General features: G+C 44.9%; 1 protein-coding gene across 1 annotated transcript in view; it reads left to right on the top strand.

Moving 5' to 3' along the window:
• Positions 1-16097, top strand: part of FAXC (failed axon connections homolog) — a 51825-nt gene that overhangs the window by 28830 nt on the left and 6898 nt on the right. The window contains exons 2-4 of the mRNA XM_015424909.1: positions 3558-3693; positions 6070-6266; positions 13476-13693. Of these exons, the coding sequence (XP_015280395.1) occupies positions 3558-3693; positions 6070-6266; positions 13476-13693 (551 nt within the window). The remainder of the gene's footprint in view (positions 1-3557; positions 3694-6069; positions 6267-13475; positions 13694-16097) is intronic.

A 16097-nucleotide genomic window follows, 5' to 3' on the forward strand; every position in this document is an offset into this window, starting at 1 on the left:
AAAGAGTGTTAGACTCCCTGTACGAGGGACACCCAGGAATGGTGCACATGAAAGCGTTAGCAAGGGGATACGTCTGGTGGCCTTGGGCTAGACACCGAAATTGAGGAGTGGGTGCGGGTGTGCATGCCGTGCCAACAGGCCAGACCCGAGCCTCCACAGGCTTCCCCTCAAAAGTGGGAATCTACAGGCAAGCCGTGGTCTAGGCTGCATATAGATTTTGCGGGGCCCATGCAAGGACAAATGTTTTTAATTGTCATTGATGCATTGTCAAAACGGTTGGAAGTGGTGCATATGCACTCGACCACTTCAATAGTGGTCATACATGCGCTACGCTGGCTTTTCGCAACAGACGGACTGCCGGACATGTTAGTGAGTGATAACGGGCCTCAATTTACATCCCAAGAGTTTGCTCAGTTTCTCTCTGACAATGGTATCCGCCATGTTACCTCTGCCCCGTTCCATCCCACGTCAAATGGGCAGGCAGAGAGAATGGTCAGAATGAACAAAGAGGCCTTAATCAAAATGTATGAGGGAGAGTGGAATGTGAAACTGGGCTCGTTTCTGTTGAGGCAGCACACCACCCCCTGTAGTGCCACGGGCCGTAGTTCAGCCGTGTTATTAATGGGCCGACGCTTGACTACCCATTTGAACCGGTTGCACCCGGATTTAAACGAACAACAGCCAGAGCGCAAGGATACGCCAACGAAAGTGCACATGTACGAGGCCAGGGACAAAGTATTTGCCTGGAATTATGCTGGAAGGCACTCATGGCTCCCTCGGGTGGTGTGCGAAAACATAGGCACCAGAATGTATGTGGTAGAGCTGGCTAACGGCAGGAAATGGCGGCGCCACATAGACCAGCTGAGAAGGAGATGGGCGAAGGACAGTGCTGACTCTCCGACAGTGGAGTCTCCAGAACCTGAGTATGTGTTTAGACTTCCAGACACGGAGGTGAGTACTGTTCCCGAAGCAGGGCAGACCCCTGGTTTCAAGGCTGCAACCCCAGCAGTGAGTGTGCCTGACCCAGTCATTGCAGAGCCCATAGGTGACCCACAGTTGAGTTTGCCCCCTGAGCCTGCACAGCTCTGCAGGTCTCAACATGTGTGGCGAGCGCCATTGTACCTGGGCAATTATGATTGCAATAAACTATATTGTAATGACTGATGTATATATTGTTGGAAAACAGTGAATGTGTGTTTAGAAATGCTGTATTGTTTTAACTTAGGGGGGAGGAATTGTGGTGTATTCGAAAAGGCTTACAGGAATCGCTGCATTAACTCTCCATGATAAGCTCAAGCCAGAGGAAGGCTCCTTTGAGCCAACTTGCTATTGGTCGCTCCACAACAGCGACCAATCAGAACTGTTCCAATTCCCTGCGAGGGAAGAACTTTCATTGGATGTTATCTGCACAACCTCATTGGTTGTTTATTGTAAACAGGCGTGGCTACGTTAGCCCGGGAATGTTTAAAAGGAGCCTAGCTCCCAATGTTAAGTTGTTTTGGTGATGACTTCTTTCAAGCGCTTGTTCGTACCTACAATAAAGCTGATCACTTTTGTTGAAATCACTCTCCAGTTCTTTGTTAGCGGTGATCTAACAAGAAGACCAGCCAGTCCCCCAATTGGATAAATATGCTGACAATGTTGGATAGGTTTCCCTTCTCTGACACTTCTTTTTCCTTTTGTGTTTTGACTTTTTACTTTGTATGCCTGAGGACAAGGGCCTATATTTCTTATTTCTGTAGGAGATCATTCTAGGGTTGCCTGACAGGACCTCCCAACCAGCAGGAGACCAGGGTGGCAGGGATATGGGAGGCAGTCATTGACAATGGTGTGATATCACTTCTCGGAAAACATGGAAGTGATGTCACACCTCTCTAGTAATCACTGGAACCACAGAGTTTCCAGTGATTCCTAGAAAGGACTGATATCATGTCTGGATTTTACCTGTAAGTGATGTCACATTGTTGGCCCAAGGGCCATTATAAAAAGTCTACTGCCACTGCTCAGAGTAGCAGTGGGAAATCAGAAACAAGGACAGGGAATCATCCACCTTTCACAGGGATATGGCAAACCTAGACTATGGTGGAATCTGCATTGGTATTTTCCACTGCTTCAGCTACACTCTTGCTCCGTCTCCAAAAAAGATGTCCACATCTCTTTAGGTTTCACTCTCCTACTGCACTGTTATAGTTTCTGCTGTCTGCATTATTTTATTGCTCTATGGTTTCGGCTCCATCATGATTGTGGCTTCTCTCCAGCTCAAACGGATGTGCTTAAAAGCACTCTAAGCCCCCCCCCAAGTGCTAATCGGAGGCTTATCTGCTTTGTTTACTTTCTGACAGCACATAGAGGAATGTAAGAAACTTTTCCCTTGCTTGACAAGCTAAGAGTGAATGATTTTGTCTTGTTTTGTGATTTTTATATTGCCTGAAAAGTTAGAGAAAGATCCCTTCTACATACATACATACATTCTGCAAACTAAACACCCAGTCTTTACAGTTTTTTGGCTATTTTGGCTATTTTTGCTTTTTTGTTTAAACCAAAAGCTGGGAAAAACTGAAAGCTGACAAAATCCTTCTCTTTGAATGTAAAGAGAAGCTTATAGCTTGTTGGCTTGTTGCCTTAAGTAATTTATTGCCTTGTGTAAAACTAATAATGCTGGCAAACGCCTGGCATGCTAGAGAAGAGGGAGGACAAAAACAACATTCCTGGCCAGCAAGCAGAAAAAAATAGCAGATTTTTTCGTACCACTTTGAAAAAAGCATCACACCGATATAAAGAAAGACGGCATCTAGACTGCTTTAAAAATGAAATGCAGATTCAGCCTATAATTTGAGGCAGGAAAAGAAACTTGGGCTTTTCAACATTCTAATCTTCTGACAGAGCCAGATCAAGACATGCCCAAAACTATGTCATGTTTAAGAGACCCCGTAGCATTACCAAAAATGTTTATTATTCTAACATTACATTTAATATTGTTTTTATTTTGAGGCCCCTCATATTTCCAGGCCCTTATCTGTGGCTTACTTAGTTGTGAGTAAATCCAGCTATGCGTCATACATTCTCATGTATTTTGAGAAGCTACACATTATCTTCTCCTCTTGCGCTTATATGTACAGTGTTGGTCTCAGGGAAATGTAATATTCCGATGAGATCTAGAGTCCTGCAGCGTAAATTGTAGTAATGTGACACTGACTAAAAAAGAATAAAAGCTTTTGTCTTGAGGAAGTTCTGGCCACTGTGACAATCCTTCATGTTATCTTGTAGTATAATATGTAAAGTAGTTTAAATCTATGGCCTCATGTGTAACTGTGAATTTAATTGTGGAAGGCTTTTAGATATTTTTAATATACCAAATAGTTTGGCTTCCTGTCTGCATTTTGTCCTTGCAGTCCAAAGGGCTTTTAGTGATTTCAGACTTAATGAATAAAAAATGGCAGCAGCCTCTTCAAAACAGATGAATATTCTACCTCATCAATTGCATCCTACTCTGTGCCTTTAAAGTATTGATGCTAAATAACATATTTTGTGAAACTCATTTGCTTGTTTATTTATAGGAAAGAACAAGAGGTTGATTCGAAAGATGCTATCATACTGCATCAATTTTCAAGGCCAAACAACGGTATTCCCAGCTTATCTCCTTTCTGTTTGAAAATGGAGACTTACTTAAGGATGGCTGATTTACCTTACCAGGTAAAAAGGTGCATGTTATATTCTGTTGTACTTTGGCTGCCTAGAGGCATACTGATAGGCATCCCATTTACCTCCTTAGTGGAGGGAACTCCTGGCCAATTTCCTGCTTCTGAGGAATTGAGGAACAGGGCCAACCCCAGATATTTTTCCACGCTAGACGAGGACACCTTATGGCACCCCCACATGTGCCCCCCAATATCTGGCGACCCCCTTCTGGCACCCCTGCAGCCGCCTGGGACCATCCCTCCCTCCCTCCCTCCCAGCAGCCCCGCTTGGGCGCCTCTTTCAGAGGTCAGCCCCGATGAGACCCACCCGCAAGGTCGCTACTGGAGAGGTGGGAGCCTGGTGGGAGTTGTAGTCCTTGCCACTGTGCGAAGCGGTGCACTTGTCCCCCCCGCACAAGAACGCTGTCTCTGCCTTCTCGCCTTGAGCCCTGGCGCGGGCTGCATGGGTGCCTCTCCGCAGCTTCCCAGGCCCACCCAACGTAAAGCCTGGGAACAACAATACCACTGCCCCGACAACTGCAAGAAGAAGAAGAGAAGAAGAAGAGATTGGATTTATACCCCGCCCTTCCCTACCCAAAGGTGTCTCAGAGTGGCTTACAAACTCCTTTCCCTTGCCCTCCCCACAACAGACGCCCTGTGAGGTAGGTGGGGCTGAGAGAGCTCTTGACAGAAACTCAAGAACAGCTCTTATCAGAGCTAAGGCTTGCCCAAGGTCGTCCAGCTAGGTGCAAGTGGGGGAGTGGGGAATCAAACCCGGTTCTCCCAGATTAGAGTCCGTGCACTTAACCACTACACCAAACTGCAAGTGTGGGGTGAAACTGGGGTGACCTCAATGTAATGTGGAAACAAAAAATACCCTGAGATAATTACAGGGGTGAACTCGAGTGTAGTGTAGAATGTAAGTCCGGGGACAGGGTTGAACCAGGAATTAAGGTCTAGTGCAGAATCACCCTGAATGGCACAAGGTCTGTTCATTGCCAGAGAAAGGCCTAATAATCGGTTACTCTATTCTCTCCCAGAAGTAGAGCTAAACCACTCTGCCACAGTAACAAGCAGAGCTACCCTTCACTCTGTCTGCTGTTTAACTGAGCTCTCACTGCTCTTCTCCTCCAACATTCTATCCCCCTTCCATTAAGTGATTGGATACTGGAGCAGCACTCCCATAGGCTGAGCTGAGTGGCTGTTTTTTTTCCCTTCAGGAGGAGGACAGCCTCCTGTCTGTCACAGTCCTTGTATCTCGCCCTCACTCAATGGAGCAGCAGGGGGGAGAAGGGGGAAAGCACACATAGAAGTCTGTAGTGACACTCTAGGAGTTTCAAAACATTCTATGGTTTCGCCACAGAGATTTTGTAAAAAAATTCCTAGAGTGTCAGTTCTAAAAAGTCTCTGCCTCCCTCCTGCCACCTCTACCAGTGCTCTGGGAGATTGCCAACCAAGGACTGGCTTTCCTAGTTGAGAACCAGACATACTGATGTAATCCACCATACTGGAGCACAGGGTTACAATTTACTCACTTGTGGTAGGTCTCCTCCAGTGCTCCTCATCCCCTGCCCTTGCTCAGTGGAGTTGTGGGGGAATGGGGGGCTGAGGATCCAGACGTGATGTTGTCATATTGCATGATTCTCTAGGAATTCCCCCAATATCTATGGTCTTTACTGTACAGTACAATCTGTACTGTACAGATTGGGGAAATTCCTAGAGCACTGCTTGATGTGGTGATATCACTTCTGGATCTTCACCCAAGTGATGTTGTTGCATTGCACATCTGGTAACCTGGTAAAGTGATGCTCCTGCATTTATTTAAGCACTCTGCTAACTAATGGTGACTGGACTAACCACACCAGTTAACCTGAATACTCCTCTCCATGACTATCTGTGTAGAATTATCTGGGCCTTGTCTGCTACTTCAGATAAGGAAGGAATTGATGATAGGATCAAGTGAATAACAGAGGGAGAAATTATGCCTGCCCACTTGCGGTTCAACAGCAGTTTCAAATCTGTGGGTTAACTGGACTACTCTGTCACAGGCTTCCACGAAGTACGCCAGCATATGTGTAGTCTTTCTGTGTGTAGTGGGCATGTGTAGAAACATTCCTTATATACTTCATGTTGTTAATTACTCATATGATTTTTGCAAATTGAAAAGCATTTGACAACCCTTGTGTCTTTCACTCCTAACAGTCTTTTGAGGTGGGATGTTATGTTCCAGTGTGATAAGAACGATCAGACTGAGAGCACGTTCCTAGCCCAAGGCCAATCAGTCAATTTATTGCCAAACGGGAATTTGAACCCAAGTTAAATTGTGTGCTTGGTTTGTGTGTGATTTCCTTTTTCCTTCATCCTTCCTTCCTTCCTTCCTCTTTTTTTAAAGAACTATTTTGATGGAAAACTTTCTCCTCAAGGGAAAATGCCATGGATTGAATACAATCGTAAAAAAGTATCTGGCACAGAGTTTATTATTGATTTTTTGGAAGATAAGCTTGGAGTGAATTTAAACAAACACCTTGACCCACATGAAAGAGCAGTTTCTAGAGCAGTAACAAAGATGGTAGAGGAGCACTTTTACTGGTAAGTTGCTGTGGAGACTGTTCTCTGTCTCTGTTTCTGTCTCTCTGTCTCTGTCTCTGAAATTTGTTGTTTTAATATTTGTGTGCAGTACATTTAGAGGTATTTTGGTTAGTATCAGGGCTATTTTTGGGCAGGAACGTACAGGAACAGAGTTCCAGCTGGCTTCCGAGTTGGTCACGCCCAGCAGGAACTCATTAGCATAATAGGCCACACCCAACAGCAGAAACTCATTAGGATTGGCTACATTAGGGGTGTGTAGCCTAACATTTATTTATTTATTTATTTATTATTCAAATTTATATCCCGTACAGGAACAGAGTTCCAGCTGGCTTCCGAGTTGGTCACGCCCAGCAGGAACTCATTAGCATAATAGGCCACACCCAACAGCAGAAACTCATTAGGATTGGCTACATTAGGGGTGTGTAGCCTAACATTTATTTATTTATTTATTTATTATTCAAATTTATATCCCGTACAGGAACAGAGTTCCAGCTGGCTTCCGAGTTGGTCACGCCCAGCAGGAACTCATTAGCATAATAGGCCACACCCAACAGCAGAAACTCATTAGGATTGGCTACATTAGGGGTGTGTAGCCTAACATTTATTTATTTATTTATTTATTATTCAAATTTATATCCCGTACAGGAACAGAGTTCCAGCTGGCTTCCGAGTTGGTCACGCCCAGCAGGAACTCATTAGCATAATAGGCCATTACTTTCTTCTGCTCAAGATATCACCTTCTTGCAGATCCATATGTACTGACTTCCACAACTGCTGTCATTCCACGATGGCAACTTATTGCTTGAAAAATGCACACAGTCTTCTCGCTTCTCTGGGGTTGCGATCCAGTTATCAGGTTGGTTCTGAGCCCAAAAACTCACTTGGTGGTTGCATTTTGGGCCATCTGTCCAAGTCCAGTTGCCTTCTTCCCTTTGATCAGTGAGTCCGATCCAAAATGTCTTCCCTTTGCCCTCCCTTACAAGAAATTCCATCTCTTCCTTGGAGGCGACAGAGGTGAGGTGCACCCCGTGGGACATGCAGGTCTCTTCAGCCTCCTGCCAATGCTTAGTCTCTTGCGAAAAGAAGTAGAAGCTCCCATTGTGAAACCTCCAGCCGGCAGAGACCAATCCCAGTAGAGTCCCGTAACGCTCTTGTAGAGATGTTTGGGATTCTATGGCACTCTCCAAACAGGCCTGGATCTCAAAGAAACCCACACTAACATTCTGCAACAGCTGAAATCTCTTGGATTCCCCCAGCGAGGCATTGGAGACGTTGTAGAGATGAAGACTGATGCTGTATTTCTGAGCTAAGGGTACCTGCTACAAAAAAAGCCCTGGGTTTTGACAACAAACAAAGTAAATAGAATAAGGAGCAAAAGGTGGGTGTGGCTGGATGACCACACTTCTGGTAATGTGGGGGTGTGGCTTAATATGCTAATAAACTGCTATCTCAGGGTGTGGCCTAATATGCTAATGAGTTTCTGCTGTTGGGTGTGGCCTATTATGCTAATGAGTTCCTGCTGGGCTTTTTCTACAAAAAAGCCCTGGTTAGTATTATCTTGGCCCAAAATGATTTTAATGCAGAATCCAGTTTTGATTATTATATAGGGTTGCCAGCGTGGGAGACTAGGGGGGTGTATAGAAATATTGATTTCTAAACGTCTCCTGCCTTCTCCTGTGATGTCTTTCTGATAACATGCTGTGCCTTATTTCCTGTTGCAAGCCAAATGGTGGGCCAGATGGCCTGAACAACTTTATAACCCACATTCTTCACACTTCCATGCTAGAAGCTAGACTGTAAGGCTCCACACTAGGCCTCATATGAGTGTTGTCACGTAGGCCCACTCGCAATTGGCTGATGGCCACAGCTAATTTGTGACTGGAATTGGGCTATAATTGATCCCTCTGGGAGTGAGTTTCTTAGCTCTCCCTTCCTCCTCTTGTCATTGTCTGTTTTATGATGCCTGGAAATGCTGTCTCTTGGAAAACAAAGAGTTGCTTTGTGAACTGTAGCACATGGTTGTGCAAAGATGGGATTTCTCCTTAAAATCCATTGGTACGTGGACTATCTTGGACTGATGAATATTCCTGACTGGGTAACTATGAATCATTAATGTGTTGTTAAGGCAAACAGCCCTAGCCTTTATTATTTTTGTAATCTCTGGTAGTCTATGCTAAGCTTTGTACTGAATAAAAGATCCTTTTTGTTGCTAATTTGGCTTTGATGTTGTAACTTGACTTCCAAGTCTAAGTCCTGTGCCTAAACGCTCACCATATACGCTACAATTGGAGGGTAAAAAGCGTGCATCTCTGGGTTGAGTTGCTAATGTGTTCTGTCCCAGATGCCAACTAAGGGTTTGGAATCTCTCCCTTAGGGAAAGCAGAGACTATTGAAAAGAGATTCTGGTGGCATATTGTTCTGGAAACCCGAGAGGGTATAGACCATCTCGTGGTTTGTTGTTTAATGTATTGAAAAGTACAGGATTCCCTCCCATCCCTGGACTGGCCGGGGTGGGCTAATCCCTGTACAGGGGGGGACTTACCCAAACGACTTACCTATAACTTTTGTGGGCTAGAGGCCCTTACATGCATGAGATGAAACTTCAGTCAGTACACATACATATACAAAGGAGAAAAAAAAAAGAAAACTGGGTTTAAGACATGACATGCAAAAGGTATAGTCTGTAACATTTCTAGCAAAACTCAAAGCAATGTAACTGTTCGCAACAGATGTAATCGGTGATAACATGATCTTTCTAGTCATGTTGAAGTAATTTTCTCCCCTGTAGTGGGTGGGGGGAAAGTATAATCTCCATTTGTTGTTCAGTCACACAGTTGAGTTTCACTTAATACCATCATTTAATTATTAAAATATTTATATGCCCGTCTTTCTCCTGAGCATCTCAGGCCTCAAGAGGAATAACAACAATATGGAAACAAATATTAAAACAACAGATATAAAACATTAAAAAAACATCTTAAAACACCTTATGCCTCCCACCTGGAGGATAACCCCCCTATTCTGTAATAGCTATTTTTTTAGCCTCGCTCAAAAGCCAAGAAAGTAGAAGTCCCCCTTGCCTCTTCTGGGAGGCTATTTCAGAGGCATGTGGTTGTCACTGAAAAGGCTGAAGCCTGAACTGTTGCCAAAAGTACCTAAACCGGGGGGGGGGGTTGTCACTGATAGTGGACCTTGCTGGTAGGGTTGCCAGGCCTCCTGCTAGGGTGGGAAGCCTTTGGCCATTTGTTGCTGTTGCCCGCCATTGCTTGGAGTGGTGTGGGGAGACGTTTCTGTTTTTTAAACATCACTGGCATCTGTGGCAGTAGGTCACTTCCAGGTAAATCATAGATTTTCTTTCAATTCCTAGAGCTACCCATTGTCACTTCTGGGTTGTACCCAGTAACCCAGTTGTACCCAGTAATGATGAAGTGACATCAGCAGTGTTGCTGACATCACATGCCACCCATGTTCCCATCCCCAAACCTCCTGCAAGTTACCAGGCTTAGCGTGGCAATCCTACTTGTCAGGAAGAATGAAACTGCCACATGGGAACATGGAGGGAATGTTGGTCTTTCAAGAATGTGGGCTCCAGGTCATGAAGGATGTTAAAGATGAGCTTCAGCACCTTGAATTGGACCTGGAAACTAATTAGCAGCCAGCGATGTGACCTGTCACGATTCCCATCTTGGTCCTCATGATTCCCTGTGTTAATTAAACTCCTAAATCAGGCAGTACATTTGGACACCCTCTCTAGCAAGAGCAGGAACAGGCCAAGCAATAACAAAGCCCCACAGAAAAGGATAGGGTTTCTACTCCAAGAGGGATCACTTGATTGGCCTAGTACCATCTGGAGTGGGAAAAGAGCACCTATCCATAAAAGGATTATAGCAAAAATGATAAAACCCAGGAGTTACATTTGCCTTTCCAGGAGCAAGCAAGGAAGGAGGAGGTTCCTTGACAGATAGGGCTATGTAAGTCTGACATATAGTGCTACCAACTCCAGGTTGGGAAATACCTGGAGGATTTAGGAATGGACCATGGGGAGGGTGGGGTTTGTAGAGGGGAGGGACCTCAGTGAGGTATAATGCCATAGAGCCCACCCTTCAAAGTGGCCATTTTCCCCAGGTGAATTGATCTCTGTAATCTGGAGATCAGTTTTAATTCCAGAAGTTCTCTAGGCCCCACGTGGAGGTTGGCAACCCTAAGCAGAAGGCTTCAATGTGGTTCTATGGCTGCCGGGGTTTCCTTTGTTCTTTGGCAGTGAGGCTGTTCAAGAACCCATCAGAAGTTGGTTGGATTGCCAGCTTCAGGTTGGGAAATACCTGGAGATTTTGGGGGTGGATCCTGAGGAGGGTGGGGTTTGGGGAGGGGGGAATTCATGAGGTATAATGGGTCTATCTTTCAAAGTGGCAATTTTCTCTAGGGGAAGTAATCCCAGGAGATTTTCAGCCACTGCATGGAGGCTGACAACCCTACCGACATGGCTCAGGATCTGTAAACCAGTAAGCTAGAGGGTCAGTTTATTTTGGTTGCATTAATTTTTTGTGTTTTTATCTGTTTTTCATTGTCCTCTGATCATGAAAGCTTTCCATTATCTTTAGTTCTCCCCTGCAAGTAATTGCATCTATTTCCCTTCTTATTCTGTGTTCCCCAAATAAAATTAGAATTTGGTGTTTAAGAGAGCATCATGAAAATAATTGGATTTTGTGTAGGCCATCTGTTAAGTGAGCCAGGCTGCACGTTTAACTGAATAATGGGTATGTGTGCGATAGAGAGAGCAGGGTTGCCAGGTCCCTTAAAGGCACCGGCGGAGGGATGGGGGCACTGGCTCCTCTTTGGAGCTTAGGCTGGGGCTGGCTCCTCTTTGCAGCTTGGTTCAATCTGAGCTGCATAGAGGAGCCAGCCCAGGATCGGACAGGACATCACAGAGTTCTCAGCTCCCACCGCCCCAGCTGATCCTCTCTCTCTCTTGTTTTCCCTTGGGAATCTCGAATATTTACTGAATCCGAATACCATACCGGCATTGGGGTTCAGGAATATTGGTAAATACCAATATTTTTCGGGTTCAGTATACCTGAACCCAAAAAATACTGGGGGGGGGGTGAGTTTTGCACACCCCTAGGCCTGACCCACAGAAGTCCGGAGCTGTGCTGGCAGAACTGTCTTTCCTTCCCTCCCTCCAGCAGTGAACAAGCCCATTCACAAAATGTTCAGGAACTGGAAGGGCTCCTGGTGCTTCCACAGACCTGGTCTGGGGCTCTCGTGTTTGCCATGCTAGGTTTCCAGGAGACTTCCTGTGTAGGCTGGTGGCAGCATTGGCCTTTTGCAGATGAGACCCTCAATCTACGTTCTTTGTTATTGATTCTAAAGTGGGTCACTTCCGGCCTGGTACTGAGTTTTCTGTTTACTGAGTGCTTAAGGCCTAATGAGCACTTGCCTTCAGCATGCGTCTTTGTTTGGCCCCTCACCAGATCAGCTGCTGAAAGTGAGAGGTTTGCTCATTTGGTACCGTGTAAAGAGGCACTGAAAATATTTGTGGGAGGCAGCCTGTCCTTCTTCCTGTTACAGGCCTAGCCCACACTGGGCCCCTTGTCATTGGGGTAACATGTGGTTCTACTTGCTTTGAAAACTTGCAGGAGCAGAGAAAGAAAAGAGTGGACAGGTTCTGTGGGAGAAATGAACTGATTTGACCTCACTTAGAAAATGTCCTGGGATTATAAATATTTTATTCCCGGCATTGCTGGAAAACTACTGGGTCTAAAACAGTATCATGGATTATGATTCACTCTGCTTCCCTGAATAGCTCAGTGAAAAGTGGGGGTATGGAAGGAAACCTGTGTTTTTTAGCATCTTAATGAATATAGTGTTTTGACAAGAGTATTGCTGGTTTCATCCACATGCAACCCTCCTGGACTATTTGAGTTTCGCTGTGTCAGGTAACTAACAGTGCAATCCTACACAGGGTAACTCCAGGCTAAACTTGTTAAGGAGGGAGAGGCTTACAGCAGAGTAACTCCAGACTGGATTGTGCTATAACAACCCTTTTCAACAAGACTTTTACACTCAAGCATGCAATACGGTATTATTAACCCAACAATTTCAGAATTTCTCTAGTCACTATCCTGAAGGTAATGGTGATGATCTTGTAAGAGTTGGAAAGGATCCAAATGCCATCTATGCCCATGTCCCTACCGCCCCACAGTCTCCTGGTTGCTTGGCAACCCTATCACTGCAACATATATTTATTTATTTACTTATACAATGCCTTTCTCCCCAGTGAGGATCCCAAGTGGATTACACCATTCTCTTCTTCCCCCATTTTATCCAAGAGTGTGTGACTGGCCCAAAGTCACCCAGAAAGCTTCCGTGGCAGAGTGAGGATTTAAGCAGGGGACTCCTAGATCCTAGTCTGACACTCTGACCACTCTACCACATACCCTCTCCTGTGAGACAGGACCATACAAGCACCAGTCCTCCTATCAGCCTTTCTGATCTCCAGCAAGCCATCCTCAGAGGGAGGCTGCAATAGCAGATAGCACCACATTACTCCAGGAACTGATTGAGTTGCATCTGGTGGTATAGACAAAGGCATTTTCTCACACACACTCCTCTTGGAGAATCACTAGCCAATCCAATAATCGCAGTCCCTCTAAATGACAGTAAATCATAGCTACGGTATGCTTCAGGAAAAGACATCACTTTCAAATAGTAATTCTAATTAATAGTGTTGTTCCACTGTGTTGGTCTGCAGTGCAACAACTACTGACGAAGGGAGCTTTGAGTCTTGAAAGCTTAGACCCCAAAAATCTTGCTGGTCTCTAGGGTGCTACTGGGCTCAGTCTAGCTGTCCAGATGAAGGGGCTTTGGGGTAAAAATGTTTTGATCATGTTTTGAAATGTTAGATCAGCCAGTCATGCTGATCCAGTGCCTCTAACTAATCTCCAAGCCACATGGGAATTCTTAGTCTAAGAGACTGGCTACAAAGTAGCCGGAGCCACACGGGTGGCACAGTCTGAAAAAATATCTGTTGCGGTTGTACATACACCAAAGTTAGATGATGCTTCTTTTCTTGAACCATTTTTCCTTTTGGATGTGCTTGTCATTGTAAAATCAGCAGCTGGATAAGAAGAGGAAAACAGACCATTGTTTCTGCCTATGCTATTTTGTATTGTTCTGTCTGGCTGTAAACTATTTCCCCAACATCTCTAGGACCTTAGCATATTGCCAATGGGTGGACAATCTCCATGAGACCCAGAAGATGCTGTCTCTTACTGGCCCCTTCAGTGACTTATTGAAGTGGATTCTCTGCCATATAACGAAAGGGATTGTGAAGCGGGAAATGTACGGCCATGGTATTGGCCGCTTCTCCGAGGAAGAGATATACAAGCTGATGGAGAAAGACATGCGCTCCTTAGCAGGTCTTCTGGGTAATGTACAGTGCATTTCATTACATATACATTATGCACAATCACTTTTTGTACAGTTTTGATAGACTGGTGGTATTATTCTCTGTCAGACTGTTTCAAAATGATCTCTCCCCTTTCAGTCCACTTATATAGCCAACTGCTGGCTTGAGTTTACTTATTTAACACTGGCTCGTATCATTTGCAATCCACCAAATGAAATGCGATCTGGGGTTATTCGTGGCAGCCTGTCAGGTGATTGACAATCTCTGCCTTTGCTGTCCTGTGCAAGGCAGCAAAAACAGGAGGGGCACAAAGCCCTTGGTGGGCTACCATCCCTGTCTGGTAGGCTTATGTTGCTTGGGCATGGAGGTGATTCCTGGTTTCTCTGTCATACTAGAGACCCAGTTTGGTGTCGAGGTTTGAGTGTCAGACTAGGATCCGGGAGACTTCAGTTCAAAGCCTCACTCTGCCACGAGGGCTTTCTGGGTGAGCTAGGACCAGTCCCGCACTGCAAAGCAAAGCACCTTCCTCACCATCCCTTCAAGGGTTAACATGAATGGTGATGGGCCTGTACTGATCTGCAGGTGTTGCTGATTGGGGTTAGACAGCAGACAGTCCTCACAGGGTTGTTGGGAGGATAACATGGAGGAGAAGAGAATAATATAAGCTACTTTGGCTCTCCATTGGTGAGAAATGTGGGGTGCAAATGGAGTAATGAAATAAATAAATTCCTCATTCTGCACCAGTGTGTGTGTGTGTGTGTGTGTGTAATACTGCTTTCTCTTCCTTACTATGATGTCTCCCTAACTCTAATGGGCTTTTTGGCTTTTTTTTTTTTATAAACATTTGGTAGTAGTTATATTGGTATATAGCACATCTTTGAAAAGCCTGCCAGCTGTGTGTGTGTGGGAATAGCAAATGAAAGATGAAACAGTGCCCAGTGTACCTCCAAATGTGGGCAGGGAGGTATGGAAATCTGCACCTTCCCTTCCGTATTCCACTTCAACCCAGTTTTGGTGCAAAATGTCAGAAAAGATCATACCAAAGCAAGTTTGAGGAAATCTGCAGAGCTGGAGAAAACCCAGGAGGCACATGGAAGCATTACAAGCATTACAATGTTATGTGGAAACAAAATAATATCTGCAGCTGCTGGTGGCGGGGGTGGGGGGAGCATTGCTTCCAGGCTGGCCCCAAATTCAATTCCAGGCTGGCCTCAAATTGAATTAATGTTATTAGCTTTGATTTAATTAGCTGTAACCCCCGAGGCCCCCTCCCCCCAAAATCCCTAGCTACAGGGCTGGGGAAGAGCAGGGTAAGAACTCTGTGCAGAAGCAGCCCATGTGGCCAAAAGATGTCCTCCACACACACAGAACCCCCCCCCTCCACCCTTCAGTACTTTGGCTTTGTTTCTTTACTGAGCTGTGCTATAGCATCACAGCAGGGCTGGAAAAAAGAAAGCAATGAAAGCCCTTCAAGGGGGTGCGGGTGGGAGGACACTGAGTGGGTGGGATGGGAAGGCAGCAGGAGAAGAAGTGTCTTCGGAATGCGGGTATGTGGGTATGTATCCTGTTCCCATCCATCCCTGCACCACTTGCTGTTGCTGCTGTGACAGGAGTGTGTTTTCATAGGTCCCTGATCTGTGTGCAGAATTCAGGGGCACATTTTAGTTGATGCTGCAATCATTAGAATAAAAGAGAACTTTTTTTTTTGTTAAACTCCAGATTACACATAATTCAGATATCCAAAGATGTATTCAGATGTCAATTCACATCTTGTTGAGTTGTTCAGTTTGAGAGGGATTAATTTCTCATTGGGTCTGCAATACTATCTTGACGATTCAGGACTGATTGGTTTTGCATAATGGTAATTTCCTGATGAAGGAAACCTGTAGATCTGGTGTCACTTGAGGACCATGCGCACAACTCTGGATTTAGACTTCTTTTTTTTTTAAAATACATTATGAGTCACTCTATGAGTCCTAAGTAATGCCCAAGACCTGGTGAGAGATGTAACTGATTGCACCGCTTGGGAACAGTGACCATAATGTCATTCAGTTCAACATTTGTATAAATAGGGAGTTGCCCAAAAAGACCGACACAACCACTTTTAACTTTAAAAGGGGTAACTTCTCTGAAATGAGGGGACAAGTGAGGAGGAAACTGAAAGGAAAAGTAGGAACGGTCAAAACCATTGGGGAGGCTTGGAGACTATTTAAAACTACAATCCTAGAAGCTCAGATAAAATATATACCACAGGTTGGGAAAGGCACAAATAGGTAATAGAAAAAAGCCTGCATGGTTAACACAAAGTAATGGAAGCTGTAAAAGGTAAGAAGGATTTCTTTAAGCGGTGGAAAGCTAGTCTCAGTGAGGCTGATAAAAGGGAACACAGGCTGTGGCAAATAAAATGCAAGTCTGTGATCAGG

Source organism: Gekko japonicus, unplaced genomic scaffold, assembly GCF_001447785.1.
Source record: "Gekko japonicus isolate JY-2015 unplaced genomic scaffold, Gekko_japonicus_V1.1 scaffold1454, whole genome shotgun sequence".
In the NCBI taxonomy this organism is placed as follows: Eukaryota; Metazoa; Chordata; class Lepidosauria; order Squamata; family Gekkonidae; genus Gekko; species Gekko japonicus.